This window comes from Panthera uncia, chromosome B1, assembly GCF_023721935.1.
Source record: "Panthera uncia isolate 11264 chromosome B1, Puncia_PCG_1.0, whole genome shotgun sequence".
Classification (NCBI taxonomy): Eukaryota; Metazoa; Chordata; class Mammalia; order Carnivora; family Felidae; genus Panthera; species Panthera uncia.
This window is the reverse complement of record NC_064811.1, coordinates 6,434,488-6,451,836: the sequence shown is the minus strand read 5'-3', so window position 1 is coordinate 6,451,836 and position 17,349 is coordinate 6,434,488. Positions and strand designations below refer to the sequence as shown.

Here is a 17,349-nt window from a genome sequence, read left to right as displayed (position 1 = left end):
TGGAGTGGCCCAGTCAGGTGGAGGCCGGCAGCAGGAGGAAGTGAAAGAATTCACCCAAAGCAGAACAAAGGACATAGAAGTTTATCGAACACAGTCACTGCAAGGGGGGCAGTGAGCAGGACAGCAAAGGAGAAACGGTCTGGCATGAGGGGTGACGAAGGGCTATAGTATTGGAGGGAGTGAGGAGGTATGAGAACATATGGAATTTTCCTTTTTCGGTAACTGTGCCCGGTTACAAGTAGCCCGATGGTCAGTTGGGGCTTATGGCTGGTTGAGGGTGGGTCACTTAATTCACCTGTGTGCATTCAGCCCAGGGGGTCATTGGGGGCCATTGCTCAAGCCTGTTACCTAAAAGCGGTCTCCACATCTTTCATTTACAAGTGGGACCAGTAACATTAGCCCTTCGTCTTCTAGAGCCTCAGTTTCCTAATCTGCAGCGATAATTCACAACTCATAGTTGGGTTGTGAAGAAAGATCCAGTGAGATATGGCATCTAAAATCTTTTTGTAAACAACAAGATCCACAAAGTAAAGGGCCCCGACCAGAGATTTTGGAAGAAGGCACCCCCTTGTCAAAATCCTGTGCCAGAAGGGATTGTTTCCAACTGCCCTTTAATTCTGAAGCACGTTATTTTAAAATGAGTGCCAACCGCACACCTACCACAAGAAACACCAATACCTTAACTTTACAAAACGAGTTACCAAGGGATTTTAGGTAAATATGGTCATGTACAGCCTTCTGACAGATCTTCCTCCCACAAATACCTAACAAAATGAACTTTAAAAAAGTTGTTAAAAAACAAAAACAAACCTTAACTTTGATACGGAAAAAAAAAAAATACGGCCAGCAGCAAGCCAAGAAGGAAACATACCATACGCTGTGAAAATTGGCAGCCAGGGAAGAATATTCTAGCATAGGACATTCTGTCTCCACCCTTCCGAAACAGCACTGACCAGGGAAGGGGATTCAATACCCCCTAAGAACTCTCACTAACATCCTTGATTGGTGGGGGAACTGGAGTGAGGAGATGAGTCAGCAGTCCTGGGGAAGATACTTTCCCCCGCAGCAGTCCTCCCCAAAAGACTTCTCATTTTTCAAGCCTATTCTAATTTGAGGAGACCAGTTGAAGCCCACAAAAGCTGGGTGCACCCCTGACCTCCTGGAATGGATTCTGGTGCGTGTCACTTAAAATCTCAGAGGCCAGAGCAGAGCCCAGATGCTCCAAGTTTGCTCTGCTCCCCAGCCCTAATGTTGGCCTTCATTTATGGAAAAGTTACTAAAAGACAGGACTCACACCCCCAATTGTGATTTGAAAGAAAAGACATCGTGGGAGAAGATCAGAAAAGGTGTTAATCAGGGCGGATGGCAATCTGGATGGAACAACTCATTCTACTATGGCAGGACAAAAGGCAGTGGCACAGGGAATGCACCAACATGGGACCAGAAGAAGGAAGAAAAGAGAAGAGATGAAGAAGAGAAACAAGGGAGAGATTGCCTGAAGCATGCAAAATCTGTTTAGACACAAGATAATAAAGTCATTCAGGAGACAACAGACATGGAAGAGGGAGAAAATTAATCCAACATACAGATAATCACTGTCTGTGGAGTAGAGAGTCCAACAGGTAGAACAGAAGAGGCTTTCAAATCTAAGATAGGAAGTAAATGAAGAGTGGATCTGTAGTTGAGACGGAGTCACTGTGTTCTAAGAAAGACTGTTATGGGGAGACCAACCCCAGACACATCACAGTTAGTAAACAGTTCAGTTAATAACTTGAAGCATAAGAAAGGATTTCTTCAGGAGAAAGCCAATTGCCTAAAGGATAAGTATTGGACTAGCTCTAGGCTTCTCTATAGCAACATCCAATGTCTGTGCCAAATACCAAAACACAAGTGGATATCATCTCTGGATGGAAGGTCTAGGGATGACTTGTTTCCTTTCATGCTTTTCTACATTGTATGCTTTCTTTAATTGTTAAAAATGGGTACATATTACTCATGATAATCAGAAAAATATAACAACACAATTTTCATTTTGAAAAACAACAGAAAAATAAAGGACCTACCAGAAATCCACTCTTTCCATATCACACCCCATTCTTTCTCACTTTACTTTGGATTTAAAGAAACAGTGAGAGGCTCTCAGGAAACCAGGCTAACATTGCCTTCAGACAAAAGAGAAAAACGAATTCCAGAAGTTGGTAGGGCACTCAGATAAAACCATGAATACTCTTAAGTTCCTTTCCCATATTTTAAAAATTGTAAACGTCTTTAGTCTTGCTTGCGTCACAATGGAGTCATTAAGACTCAAACTGGCAGTTACCCAGCCTTGAGTTCGAGTCCCACTGGTGGTATGATTTGAGGGAATCGGTTAACTTTCTTATGCCTCTGTTTCTTTATACATTAAGTGGGAAAAATGGTAGTAACAGCTGCCACGTACTAGTGGCAATTAAATGAAATAACGTATGTCAAGTGCTTTTTACAATATGTGCCACTTACTGTCAACCCCAGCGGCAGCCGCAGCAGCACCATTGTCCTTTTTATAATCATCACCACCAGCATCTTCATTTTGTCATCATCACTCTTGGCTAAGAGTCCTTGGGCATGTCACTCGCGTTTTCTGAACGTCAGCTAGCTCATGACAAAATGAAGGGAAATAATTCTTTCTATAATAAGAAGAAAAAGCTAACACTTATCATGTTAATTATAGAAGCTGACACTTACCGAGTGCCTCTCATGTGCCCTACGTAATACTAAGTGCTTGCTAGTCATTTAATCCCCACAAATACCCCCGTGGTAAGTTCCTACTGTCATCACTGTGCAGGAGAGAAGCCTTAATTCTAAAGAGATGCGGTAGAGCTGCATTTAAACCTGTCCTTACTGACACCGGAGGCCAAGCCCTAGCCCACTGTGCTTTACCACCTGGTTGTTAGGTTCAGGGGGGATCATGGAAATGAAAACCAATCAGCAAAACAGGCTGTACAGAATTCTTATTGTGTCTTGTATTTGCCCTCAGAGGTGGCCTGAAGGGAGGAGAGAGGAGACCCAACGTAGATGTGCTGTGAACCTCACAGTGTCTTGCTCATTCCTTGTGGGTCCTGCAGACGTTTACTGAGTCCCTAGTATCCGTATCCTAAGTGCTGTGCCAGGAGCGAGGGCCACCACCAGCAAACAAGTCATGGCCCAGCCCTAAAGAGACACAGAGACATCAGAGACATGCGGGGAGGCAGGTGTATCCACATTCTCTGCTCCGCCGTAAGCTGATGTACCAGGATAAGGAATGTTAATGGAGCTACCGACAGGTTCTTCCAAACCACACCCAGGGAAGTCCGGGCAGGTGGCACACCAGCCTTCAGCCCTGTCCAGGCTTCACAGTAGCTGTGAACTGACCCCCGAGGGTGTGCTGCACGGCTCACAGTGGTGGTAGCTGCGGGAACAACGGGTGTGCGACAGACTCTCAACAAGGCAATATCGCGCTCGTGAAGACCTAAAGGCTGGTTTTCGCACGTTTCAATGCGTCACGGTTGTTCTTGCACATTTTGATAGATACCTTTAAGATATGGAAAGTCTCCTTTCTTTGTAGTAAACAATATATCAGATCTTTTCAAAATCAAATTTTGAGTGTCTAATACAAGTATGTAAATATCGATCACGTATCTACTCTCTGCCCAAGATGCCAGGCAGATGGGGACACTGTCTGCCCTGGAGGGCTCATAGTCTAATGGGGGATGAGGGGCTGGTCCATTCTGAGTCATTTTGATGTGCTGCATTCCAAGGCTTGCTGGCAGAATAGAGGGGTTATAACAGTGAACACTCTGAAGGGACAGGCTTGAGTCGTCCTGTGACCCCTGTGACCTTGGGTTTCTTGGTTGAACTTGATCAGTATATGTTGTCTGTAACACTCACAGTGAAAGCTTGGCCTCCATGGGGTGGAGTCTCTGAATTCTGCCCCTTCCTTCCATCCCCACTGGCACCATGCAAGCCCTCTAGACAACCATGGCCTCCTCCTGCCCTGGCCAGCAGCCTCCTGCAGCCACTACTCCACCCTCCGGTGCCCTCTCTAAACAGCTGTGGTCTCTACAAAATGCAGGCGGATCACATCAGCCCCTACTCAAAACCCCGCATTGTTTTTCTTCAGTAGCAGACCCTCTCCTTGATCTACAAGAGGCTGCTTAATTGGTCCTGCTTCCCTTTCCCGCTTAATACCATTCCTCTCTCCCCTCGCTCAACAGAGTGGCCTCTCCTCTAGACCTTGACCCAATCCCTTTCACCCTCCCGTCCCTCTGCCTGGCAGTCTTCCCCAGATCTTAGCAAGCTGTGTCTCCTCCTTCAAGTCACATCTGACCCATCACCTCCCAGAGAGCCCTCCTTGACCACTACGAACACCGGCTCCCTCCAGTGCTGAGTGTGTTCCCTCCATGCTTAGCGCATGTTGTAATTACTTATTCATTCGTTCACTTCTTTTTCATAGACAAGTCATTTCTCCCCCCTTCCAGAAGAGGGAATGAATCCCAAGGGGGCAGGACATTGCTCCTGTCGTCCACCACTGTAGGACCAGCCCCAGCACGGTCAACAACCATGGAACCCTTAAGTGTCTTCCTAGAGTCTGGCATTCCCCTTCCACTACCCTTGTCTGTACAACGCCGGCATGTAGATCCGATGGGCACAGTGGGGATTGCATTTGGGGGGTGGTGCAAACAGGACCCCAGTGGCCATGCTGAGCCCCAGGTCCTGGGTCTGGGCACAGGGCCCAATCCTGGATCTCACCGAGTTCAGGGAGAGTACGGTGCAGACCTTGGGGATTCTCAGCTACGTGTGGCACCCCGAGGACATTTGGAAATGGGTGCAAGCCCCTGTGGGGAGCTCCGGGCATCCAGGAGGTGAGGGGTGACAAACGTCGTGCAACTGCGCGTTACAGTCCTCCAGATAAACAACTGTCCTCCGTCAGTGCCAGTGATGTTTCTGCTGAGTGACGTCCCGCTGCCGGGGCGAATCTGGGACTGGGACCCACCACCCATCTGGTCACAGGGGAGATCAGGAAGACGAATGGCTCGCCGGTTGAGTGAGGGTTTCCACCCCGTCAGGCAAGGATCAACGGGGGCAGTGCCGACCTGTGGAGGTCGAGTCCCAAGCCTCAGTTCTGGCCCTGCTACGCTGGAGCTGGGTGACCTTGAGTAAGTCAAGTAAGCTCTCTGGGCTTCAGGTTTCTCTCCCAGGGAATATGGGAGCCAGGACCTGCCTGACACAATATGCCAGTGAATGTCACTTGCCTTGGAAATCAAGTTGGCATCTATTGTAGTCATTTTGTGGCGGGTTACAGCTTGATTCAGAAGGCGTTGGGACAGCCAACAGGATCAGTCGCCTCTCACTGGGATGCACCAGGTCAGAGAGGCGGTTCGTACACTTTGAGGAGTTAGGGGCTGACTCCAGCACGCATTCCCGAAGCTGTCCCTCACATGGCTCTTCCGGAAAGGGTGCCGCCCTGCCATATGGAGATGGAGGCCGGCAGCACGACCTTGTCACCTTGTCGTGGTGATTAATCGCGCGCCCTTGCTCTGCCACCACAGGGGGCATCCCGTTCATCCTGACCGGCGAGTTCTTCCAGCAGCCCCAGCGGCCGGCTGCTTTCATCATCGTGGGCACCGTCAACTGGCTCTCCAACTTCGCCGTGGGGCTCCTCTTCCCGTTCATTCAGGTATGACCGCCGAGGGGCCTCTTGCCCATGGGATGCCCTCTGACTCGGCACCCTGAGGGCTGATCCACAGAGCAGAGGCCGGGTCCGTCACAACTGGGAAACTCACGCTCTTGGCCTAAGGACGGCAGAAATGCGCCTCGGCTCAAACCCTTAATTCGCTTTCTCCTTCCCGCACCTTCCAGGAGCTGCCCAGGATGCCAAGGGCTGCCTCAGAGGGAGTGGGCTTCCCGTCGCTGAGGGTCTGCAGGGAAGCCTAGGGTAGAATCCCAGACCTGCCTTTGTACATGTGCTTGTCACGGTGCTAGACGAGGTCCGGGTAACAGTGCCAGTGCACGCTGCAACGTGCCATGCGTCTGACATCCTCATTGGCATCGTAACCAAGCTGACGGGGTCACCGTCCCGAGGGTGACCGTGACGGACAGGGAAATGCTAACTCGGGAAATGGATACAAGCTCTTTCTGTGTAGGTCAACTCGCTCGTTTATTCAGCACGTATTTATTGAGTCCCTACTCTGTACCAGGCACTGTTTCAGGCGATGGGGATACAGTGGGCACAAAAACTTGTGCTTGTTGGTCCTGGAGCCAGAAAGGGAAGCAGCAGAAACAGATGTGCTATTTTACACGTGACAGTGACACCTCGTATTTTAGAGGCGACACCTCAAGGGAGGTGACACCTGGGCAGAGACCTGAGTGAAGTGAAGCAGCCCGGGAATGGAGAGGTCTAGGCAGAGAAACAGCTAGTGCAAGGGTCCTGAGGCAGGGCCATGCTTGGCCTGTGTAAGGAACAGCAAAGAGGCCAGTGTAGCTGGAACCGAGTGAGTAACGATAATGGCAGAGGCAAGAGATAAGATCAGAGAGTTCTCTGGGGGCAGGAGCACAAAAGACGAGGACTTTACAGGTGTTCTGCCCAGAGCCAGGGGCCCGGCTACATGCCAAAGAGGGTCCAGCTCCTCTGCTCTAATGCCTCCAGGGCTACCTGCTGCCCATGACAGAAGTGATACCGTCAGTGAAGGTGAGGATCCATCAGATGTCCCTGAGGAAGAACCACCGTCCATTCTCAGGGACCATTTCAACCCTCACCCCCTCCCCTGGGGTTAATACTTTGCTTATTAATTGACTAGCACCAAGCCCAGCACATCCCAGAGGCCCTGCTGTCAGCTCGACTGAGCCCCGGGTCAACAGGCCTGGCCACAGGACCGCATGATGGTTACACCTGCTTCCGTGGTTACAGGTCCCCTGCACACGGCTTCTTCTGTGCCCACTCGTACAGCCCTGAGCTGGGGTTTCGTGTCATCCACTTCACTGCCGACAGGCTGAGGCTCAGGGAACAGACGCAGTCAGCCCGAGGTCCTGCGGTCACCACCCAACCTGGCCCCTCTGTCCCGGGGCCTCTTACTTGTGGGCATTCTCTGCCTGCGATCCACTAGTCTGGGTGAGAGGCTGACCCGCCGTGTGACTTTTAAAGCATCGCCAACTGCATCTGAGGTACAGGCACCCTTCCTCTGAAGCGTGCATGACGTGGGGGACACCCTGGGCCCCACGCCCATTTCCTCCCGTCCTCGGAGCGGCCAGAACATAACAAGTTGTCTTTTCAATGACTTCGAACCTGAAATGGCTTTTTCCTGTTTGGGTCAAAGCCAGCAGAGCCAGGGATCGGTAAAATATTCATTATCATGGGGAAAATTAACTTCAAACCACTTCTCTGTCGACACGGACCCCCCCACCACCCCTGCAATGTAAGTGGAGAACTCTAGAGGCTTCACCTGGCCCACCCCTAAGCTTTCTGTGCCTGGGAAGTAGGCCACTGTCTTCTGAGCAGTTTGGGGTTGAGGGGTGGTGAAAGCCCCCCAACCCCAAACACGACCCCTCATTTTCCCACCACGGTTCGTGAGCGAACAGCACAGAGGCGCTTCTGGAACACCGGTGTTTGCTGAGCACTTGCTGGGTGCCAGGCCCCAGTCAACCCCTGTCAGTGCCGGGAGGTCGTGCCTTCGTGTCTCCCTCGTGCGGACCAGTGGACCAGAGCTCGGGGAGATGCGGCCACTCCCCAAGGTCCTCCCCTGGGAAATGACAGAGCAGGACTTGAGCCCAGTCCCTCGTCCTCGCCTGTGAGACAAGGGGACGAAGGAGCCCTTGGTTATACGGCAGGGGATTCCTTCCTACTAGTGCGTTCGAGCTGGGCCCGAGGAGTTAATTTACGTTTAAATATGCACATGCGCACACGCACACACGTGCACACGCAGGCACGCACCTCAGAGGGGTCTCCAGCTGATCGGATCCATCTGACCTTTATTTCATGTCACTCGTCTGGCGAATCATAACCCGTCCACAGCTTCTCCCAGCAGAGACATAGTGCTGCCTGTCCCTCGAGACGCTGCCGGGGACTCGGAGTGTACGGGCCAGGCTTGTGCCAGGTTCCTGAAGCACCTGCTGGTTCGGCCTACTCAGCTGGGTGACTTTTGTCAGGGAAGGGGTGCAGGAGAGGACAGCGACCACGACAGAGCAGGTCACGCGCGCCGTCACGCCATGGCACGCTAGGTCTCATTGCCCCCACATGTCGGCCAGGATGGTTTGGGTTTGCTGCAGGAAGAAACGGTGCCCAAGTCTCAGGGGCTTTAAAGCACCCAGGACCGTGTCTCGTTCATGCTAGGTGTTCGTTGGGGGAGCCGGGGGGACTGGAGATCCTGCCCCAGAACTTCCCGACTCAGGCTTCTGCCCTCTGCAGCAACAGCCCCTGCAGGTGACGGGTCTCACACCTGTCCGTTAAGGCCTCGCCCGGCAGTGACACGGGCTGCCACCACGCAAATGCCCTTGAGTGAAAGCCTCAGTCACACGGTTCACCCCAGGGGAAATGCAAAGTGCCTCGTGTCCAGAGGGGAAGAGCCAGAAATCAGTCCTTCCATAATGACGGCCGTTGCCCACCCTTGGAGGAGGAAAGTCAGACTCAGCAGGCTCAGGACACTTGAAGGTCCCGTACCAATGGGAGGAAGAACATGGTCCCACCCATGGATGTCAGCCCACGTGCCCTTCCTCTGCCCACAGGGCTTTGGTGTGTGTCAAACTCCATTCACCGTAACCCAGTTTTTGATAGCCTTGACCACTAATTTAGGGGATCACGTTCATTCTAACTGGCTCGCTTCCAGCTGGGTGCCCTGGAGCCTGAGAGGTTTCTGGGGCCACAGCTCATCCTGGGTCACCCTGTGTGATGGACTAGAGCGTCTGAGGGCAAAATAAGCCAGGACTCTCAGTGGTTAGAGGATCCCCTCCGGAGGAGGAGGAGTCCCCGAGCGTGCTGTCACCGTGATTAAAAATGCATCCGTTCACACTACCGGTATGATCTCGTGCGCCACATTTCGCAGAGCAAGTCAGCCCGAGGGCCACTCAGAGCCCAGCCCAGAGCAGGGGCATAAGGCCAGGGCCCAGGTAAGGACTCAGGGCTAAGAAGGATGCCACCCGCCCACAGAGCTGAGCGCCCCCCCCCCCCCCTGCAGAAATGACACAAGTCTGCATGTCTGTCTTAGAATATCCAGAGCAGCAGTCTCCTCTCAGACGTGTCAAGGGCACAGGAGTCACAGGAGAGTTGCGGGCACCATTCCTTACGGGCTGAGGTTTCAGGGTTTGGGGCAAGGCAAAAAGGAGTTGGGGAGGGGAGGGCTTCACAGAAAGACGAGTGGCTGGGGAGGACCCAGCAGGCAGGTCTCTGACCCGTTCCCTGAGAGGTGTTGGGCTCAGATCTTGTCATTGCCTTTGGCATTTTGGGGCTAGAGCTGGAGAGATGTGTGGCTCCCACATCAGAGACCACCTGACCTTGACCTTGCCTGGCAATGTCCACAGCCACACAAGGGACATGGGTAGGCGGTCTGGGGGAGCCAAGGAAGAGAGCCATCTCTGCAGCAGCCCGCTGGGTCAGTGCGGCAGGGTCGTGAAAAGCTGACGGGCTATGTGAGCTACCAGGGACTGCGTGAAGGAGGAATTGAGGGGTGACGGGGAAGGAAGGGAGCCCTCAGTGAACACGCCAGGGCCATTACCACATCTCTGCCAGGCAGTCGCCAGACCTTCACTTGGAGCCGTCTGGAAACAGGGCTGTCAGGGTCCCTGGAGGAGAGTGACCCCATCATCCCCTTGTACTGGCCAAGATGGCGGGTCCATGGGTGTGTGGACGTCTGTGTCTTTCCAGAACAAGGCGACCAGTGGCTGCAGGCCAGACACTAAGCTGCGTTGTATCGAGACGCATGGCACAAGGCCTGGCCGTGACCAAACGACGGCCGAGTGGGAGGTGACATGTGTCACCCGAGGGCACAAGACACACTGGGTGTGTATGATCACACTGTTACAAAAGAGTAGGGCCAGCGTTCACACCTAACCCTGTCTAGCCCCTCTGGGTCACCCCACCAAAAACCATTTAGATTTCAAAATGCACATGTTCATTCACTCATTCATTCACTCACTCATTCATTCCTCAAACCCTTGCCGAGTACCTACAACAATGCCAAGCGCTGGTGGGGTGTGGGGACACACCGATAAGACCTGCACGGCCGCTGGGGGCTCTAAGCTGGGGTGGCTGTCGGCTGTGGGAGAGGAGGCAGATGTGGACCCGGGGGTGGTCCCACCAGGCAGAGCGGAGCCCGTGCCCACAGAGTGCACAAACTTGCAGCGGCTCTCACGAGGGGGGCGGTCATTCCCACGGCAGGAGTCTGCCCGGGGAGGCGTCTCACAGGAGGGGCATGAGCTCAGCTTTGGAGCGTAAGTGGCAGTTAGATCCGTGGTGGCAGAGGAGAAGGGCCTTCCAGGCAGAGTCCACGGCAGGAGCCGAGGCTCAGAGCCGTGGAAACAAGTCCTGTGTTCTGAGGTACCAAGTGGTCCTAAGGAGCTGAAGCGGGGGGTATCGGGGGATGTAGAAGGGGTGTTATTGGAGAAGGGCTGGGCAGGAATGTTTGACCCCGATCACAAGAGACCCTAGATACCAAGTTCAAACTTTGGGATCCAGATATAAATGAGGACTTGACTCCAGGTTAAATGCTGAGCTGTATGTCTGGCATAAGAACTGTGGACATAGCCTTGCCACACTGCTACCTCCAGCCTTGATGGATAGACTCCCCTCTTCCTTGAGCAGCAGGGTTGCCTTTGCTGGGGGTGGCCACCCATCAGTAACGAGCGTCCCCCTCACCCTGGCATCGGCCGTGGGAACTCCCACTCACCTGCCACAGACCTGGCTCGCGTGGTGGGGGTGACAAAAGTGGAGGTGCCTTGTAGTCAAGCCACAAAGAACCCTAAAACCGTGACCCTGTGTCAAGCCCTCGTAACAGCCCATCCCCTAGATCCCCTCCCTCCTCGGGTCTCAGATTTGTGATAGTCCACAGGTTTGCTGTATGACTAACACGAGATACCACACTGCCGTGGGCTGGGTTCCCTGGAAGCAGAAGCGGGGGAGGGGATACTCATGGGATTGTCCCTTCACCCCTCCCACGTGTATAGCTTATGGAGTGCCGTCTCCCGTGGGGAGAGGCTGGCGCTGGGCCACCTCTGTGGTTCATCCTCGGTCATTCAGCTGTTAACAGGCAGGTTCGGGACACAAGCCAAAGTCTCCTGGTTTTGGCAGGCAGTTTCCAGCCCGGCCCTGATGCGAATCAGAAGGGAGCTAGGGCTATAAACACAGGTGTGGTGGGTAACAGCCCCCAAAGATACCAGATCCTACTCCCTGGAACCTGTAATGTTATCCTGTATGGAAAAGCTGTCTCCCTAGAAGTGACTGAGTTAAGGATCTTGAGACAGGGAGATGATCCTGGGGTGGGCCCAGCGGCATCTCAGGGGTGCCTTTGAGAAGGAGATACGACACAGAAGAAGCGAACGAAACATGACCACAGAGGCAGATTGGAGTGATGTGACCACAAGCAAGGAGCACCAGCGGCTCCCAGAGCTGAGGGAGACGGGGAGCAGATTCTCCCCGAGAGCCTCCAGAGGAAATGATTTCAGCCCAGTGATACTGATTTGGGGCTTCTGGCCTCCAGAACTATGAGAGAACACATTTCTGTTCTTTTAAGCCACCAAACTTTTGGTAATTTGTTGCATCTGGCACAGGAAACTAATCCAGTGGGAAACCACCAAGACTGACAACATAGCCAACACTGATTGAGCGATGACCATGCACCTGGTTCTATTCCAGGCACTTGCACGTCATAATCCACTCAATCCCACAAGCGCTCCGTGAGGCGAGTGCCATTATGGCCCCATTTCACAGATGAGAAACCACTACACAGAAAGGTTAAGTCACTTAGCCAGGGTGGCCCAGCTCACCAACAGCAGAAGTGGGATTGAAGCAGCTCCCGGGTTGTGCATCCTTAACCACTTCACTGTATAGCGTCCCCGAGAGTCACAAATCTTGCCCAGCCTCTCCCATCCAGAGGGTGAGAAGTGCTAAGCCAGCCTTGAACATGACGCCTCCAGGGGCTCTAAATACGGCCCTGTTCATATAAAATTCCTTAAGTGCATTATTTTGTGTAGAATGACTTGGGGAGAAGCCAGTGATTGGGGTGAGCACACCCGTTCCCCTTGCTGACCAGAGAAATCCTGCATCCAGCTCTCCCCACGTCCAGGTTCTGTGCAGCCTGCAGGGCAGACCTGTCTCATCACCGCGTGGTCCTGGGCTCCCTGCCAGCGAGAGTCCCAGCCAAGGGCTGTGCCTCTTCAGTGCTGACTGAGGCCCAGCCAGTTACGTTATACGTTCTTTGTTGCTGCCCGGGAGGACAGTGATCGTTTTAGGAGTTCTGTTTGTAGCACTCGATAAACACGGAGACTGCGGCTGAGGGTTCAGGATTTTTATAATCAGAGGGCCTGGGCTGAAGTCCCCACTCTGCTCCCCATAAGCTGTGTGGCCTGTGGCGGATTCCTGGGTTTCTCCAGGCCTCTGTTCCTCATGTGCATATTGAGGGGAATCACATGACCTGCTCACTGGGCCACTGTGAGATTATATCCTGGGATTCTTAGAAGGCATTAGGCTTGATCGGTCACAGCAGGAACAGGCCGTGGCAGAGATGACAGGGGCAGGCTGGCCAATGAGTTTTGGGAAGTGGACCTCAAGGGGACTCCAGGGGGCTGCAGGCAGCAAGATGGAACCCCAGAATTGAGGGATGAGGCGTGTATGTGTCTCTTAGGGCCGCTGTAACAAATACCACAAGTGGGGGTGAGGAGGCTTAAAACAAGAGAAGTGTCTTCTCTGCCGTTCTGGAGGCCAGAAGTCTAGATCAGTTTCACTGGGCTAATGTGAAGCTGTGGGCAGGGCCATGCTCTATCCGGAGGCCCCTGAGATGCTGCCTTGCCTTTCTCAGCTGCATCCCTTGGCTCCCGGCCCCTTCATCCACCTGCAAAGCCAGCAGGGGAGCATCTTGCTACAGCGGTCCCTTGGGCTTCACCTTCCGTGTCATACCTGCCTCTGCGTCCCTCTTAAAAGGACACTGCGATTGCAGGGGGGTCCACCTAGATGATCCAGGATCATCTGCCCATCTCAGAATCTTAATCATATCTGCAAATTCCCTTTGGCCATGTAAGACAACGTTCCCAGGTTATCGGGGCCTGGATATCTTTGGGGGCCATTGTGCGGCTGACCGCAGGAAGTGGGGGTGGGTTTGGGAAGCAGAACCTGGTCACTTATCGGGGGCTACCCAGAAGCCAGCCAGGCGTGGTGCTGAGTCCTTGCCTCCTGCCCCACCCCCCGCCGACTGAGCACAGGATCATCCTGAGATGCCCGGGAGGCAGCATGGGGTGCCAGTTCTGGGGTGGCAGGGCTCCTGGCAGGTTACAAAAGAGCCTGGAAGTGCCCAGGAACAGGAGACAGACTGGACGCTCATATATGGACTCGATCATATACTAGACCCTACTGGACTTGAACAGTCTGTTAGGGAATTTGCACTTGACCACCTAGATGACAGGTGCGCAGCCCTGGAATCACACGAGGTTCACCTGGGGGGAGTTGAAGATAAATGATGATGTGTAGGATCATTGAGATTCTGAGTCGGTGGGGGAGGGGGCGGCATTATCAGTATTTTCCTATGTGATCCTAATGCGTAGCCCTGCGTGAGAACCCCTGATGTAGGTGCTGAGGAAACAGTGAAGGAGACTAAGGTAGCAGCGGGATGAGCAGTTGGATTTGTGTTTCGTGAAGACCCTTCTGGCTGTGTGGGGGCTGGACTGGAGGGGGCATATTGTAGGCAGGGAGGCCTGGTGGCTGGGATTTCCTGTCGTCTGCAGGAGAAGCCGTGCTCACACTTGGGCCGGGACGATGGGCAGGGGAGGGATCAGTCAGGAAGAGAGTGGGTCCACTTCCCCGAGGGAGGAGGGGATCACGCACCAGGCAGCACCTGACTGGGCAGCCAGCTAAGCAGGTGACAGGGTAGCTCACACACCCTCGTTTTTCATCCCCGGCAATGACGGCCAGTGTCAGCCGTCTAGCAGCATAGCCTTCCGAGTTGTGCTCATAGCCCAGATGCCTCTGAACTGGTCCCAGAAAGATCTCTACGATCTATTTTTATTTTCTTTTACTCCAATAATTTAAAAAAAAATTTTTTTTAATATACTTTATCGTCAAGTTAGCTAACATACAGTGTATACGGTGTGTTCTTGGCTCCGGGAGTAGATTCCCTTGACTCGTCCCTTACATAAAACCCCCAGTGCTCATCCCAACTAGTGCCCTCCTCAATGCCCATCTCCCATTTTCCCCCCCACCCCCCCCCCCCCCCCCCCCCCCCATCAACCCCCAGTTTTTTCTCTGTATTTAAAAGTCTCTTATGGTTTGCCTTCCTCTTTGTTTGTAACTCTGTATCTTTTTTCTTGCCCTTCCCCCGTGGTCTTCTGTTAAGTTTCTCAACTTCCACATATGAGTGAGAACATATGATATCTATCTTTCTCTGACTGATTTCACTTGGCATAATACCCTCCAGTTCAGTTCCACCCACATTGTTGCAAGATCTCTACACTTTAAACAAGGCTGTTGGCCTCCTCAGGAGGGGACCATGAAGACTTTATTCAGAGGAGAAGGGCCATGTGACGGCCAGAACTTCTTTCCTCCTAAAGCCTGACCCTTACAGTTCAGTGCAGCTCTTTCCCATTCTTGGTCGTCCCAATTAGTGGAAGTCCTGGTCAATCGTCAGTCTGGCCCCGGAAAGGATGTCTGTGGCTGTGTGCAAACCTCACAGTCAGAAATTCAGCACAGCAGAATCTTAAAAATATATCGAGTCCTCCTTTCCTTCCTATTCATAGAGAGGGTATTTTGTAGATCAGTAATTTCTAAATATTTTTATTTTACCTGTTGAACCCTTTGGTTAAGCAAGAACTTTCAAACTTAAAAAAATTTTAAAAAGAAGAGAGAGAAGGCAGGGAATAAATAGAGAAGATGTGCAAAATGACTCCAGATGGATTCAAGAGCCAAATGTGGAAAGTAAAACGAAAAATGAAACAGAAGACAAAGTAGGAAGGTATCTGTGAGACCCAGACAGGGAAGGACAAGACCCCTAAAAGCACAAACAGTGCAGAGAAAGGGGACGGATTTGGTGATAACAAAAGGAAGGACGTCAGCCCTGTGAGGAACAGCTCGGTCAGGGGATTGATGGCTAGAATACTAAGGAAGTCCTGCAGGTCAACAGTGAAGGCAGGAGTCCCACTGGGGAGGTAAGTAGAGAATGAGAAAGGACAATTCGCAGAAGGAGAAACGTGGGTAGTTGTCCAATTATCAAAATTGCGAATCTGGAGAATTAACAAGTGTTGGCAAAGACATCACGGGATGGGCACACGCTCGTGCACCAGTGGAACCAGGTGTTAACCCCAATTTCCACCCCTAATTATGTATCCCAGGGAAAGTTTTGCAAAGGTCCGTAGGGTAGATGCCCAAGAACAGTAACTGTAGCGCTGTCCATGGTGATGAGGAGGTACAAGTAAGCTGGGCGCCGTCCTCCGGGAAAGCGTCAATACAGGGCTAGCGGAGGCACATGACACTTCCACTGCAGTGAGAAGCAGTGAGCTAGATCTTTATCCGCGGCGTGTACAGACCTAAACCCGGTGCTGAGAGAGCTCAAGTGCAGAGTGAAGGCTGTAGCCAGATACCATTTATGTAAGTTACATAAATTTACGTAAACACACATATAACAACGCTACGAATTGCACAAAGATAAAGAGAGATTAGAGATAGATTGATAGAGGGGCACCTGGGTGGCTCAGTCGGTTAAGCATCCGATTTCAGCTCAGGTCATGATCTTGCGGTCCGTGACTTCAAGCCCCACGTTGGGCTCTGTGCTGGCAGCTAAGAATCTGGAGCCTGCTTCGGGTTCCATGTCTCCCTCTCTCTCTGCCTCCCCCCTGCTCACACTCTGTCTCTCTCACTCTCAAAAATGAATAACTGTTGAAAAAAAATTTTTAAAGAGGGATAGATTGATAGCTTGATAGACAATAGACATACAGACTGATGGAAAGATAGAGGATGGGGGTAGAGAAGGACAGGTGAGCTCAAGGACATTTATCAAACACTCACACAGGAGTTTGTCCAGAGGTGGGAGAAGGGCACAGCAGGGCAGAGGAATGAGAGCAGCACTGAGGCTAAGAAGGGAAGAAACAAATACAAACAAGAGAGGAACATTGCACAGACCAGCAGCAAGGGTAGGTCAGGAGAGTAGTGTGTGAACTCAGCCTGTTCCTCGGGGCGGAGTGGAGCTGGAAGGGGTGACAGAAGGAAAAGGAGGGGATCACTAGTAATTAAGCTGACACACAGTAATTATAACTCACCACCAGGCAAGGGAGGGCAGCAGAGAGGCTGAGGACGTATCAGCCCTTCGCCTTGCCCCTTGGGGCACTGTAGCAACACATCAAATTAATGAATTATTCCCATAGTATCAACATTTCACTGGGCATCTTGCTGCTTTTTCTGTGCCAAGCACCAGACCAGATGGTTTACATACATCTTCTCAGGATTCCTAGCACAGCCCTTGTAGGGTTCATTCACTCAGCCAGTGTTTGAGGGCCACTGAGTGAGTCCCTCTGAGAGGGCAGAACACAAGGGCTAGTTCTCTGTTGGGGACAGTCACTGACAGAGTTGTTCATCTTCCTTTTCCTCTTCCTCTCCTTCTTTTCCTTCTGTTTATTCCTCCTCCTCCCCCTTCCCCCTTCCTTCCCTTCTCCTCCTCCTCCTTCCTTGTTTCCTGTAAAGTTATGAGGGGATTCTAATTATAAATGATTCAGGCTCACTGTAGAAACTGTAAAGCGGTGAAACCAGGCATGTTAATGGGTTAATGACACTGTTTCCTTCCTTTCTTCCAAATATATGTAATTTTTCATATTTATAAAAATTGGAACCAATTTTTTGTTCTTTTGCTTTTCTCAAATGCCATGATATTATGAGCATTTCCTTATGCCCGTGGATATTTTTAATGCTCTTTATGCTCCGGAAGCAGAGCTCCTGCCAGCCAGGGTGTCTCCAGGGTCTCTAGGTTTGGGGTACCATTCAGGAAACGTGCAAGGTGTGAGCATTGACTCAAGGTGAACGGCCTTTGTGGTCACCCTGATGGAGACCCTGGCCAGGTGACCACATTTAGATTCTGTGAAAGGTGGGCCCCCTGACCCGGGACAGGGAAGGCAAGGAGGACAGGAGCTTGCCAGGGCAGAGGCCGGGCCCTGAGG

General features: G+C 52.2%; 1 protein-coding gene across 3 annotated transcripts in view; it reads left to right on the top strand.

The window, feature by feature from the left end:
- The window catches only part of SLC2A9 (solute carrier family 2 member 9), a 255,542-nt gene that overhangs the window by 228,059 nt on the left and 10,134 nt on the right, over window positions 1-17,349 (top strand). For 2 of the 3 annotated variants that reach the window (XM_049630307.1, XM_049630310.1), the window contains one exon: window positions 5,565-5,692. In XM_049630307.1, the coding sequence (XP_049486264.1) occupies window positions 5,565-5,692 (128 nt within the window). Of the gene's footprint in view, window positions 1-5,564; window positions 5,693-5,874; window positions 10,188-17,349 lie in introns of those variants that run through there. The other variant, XM_049630309.1, reaches the window with a different exon arrangement.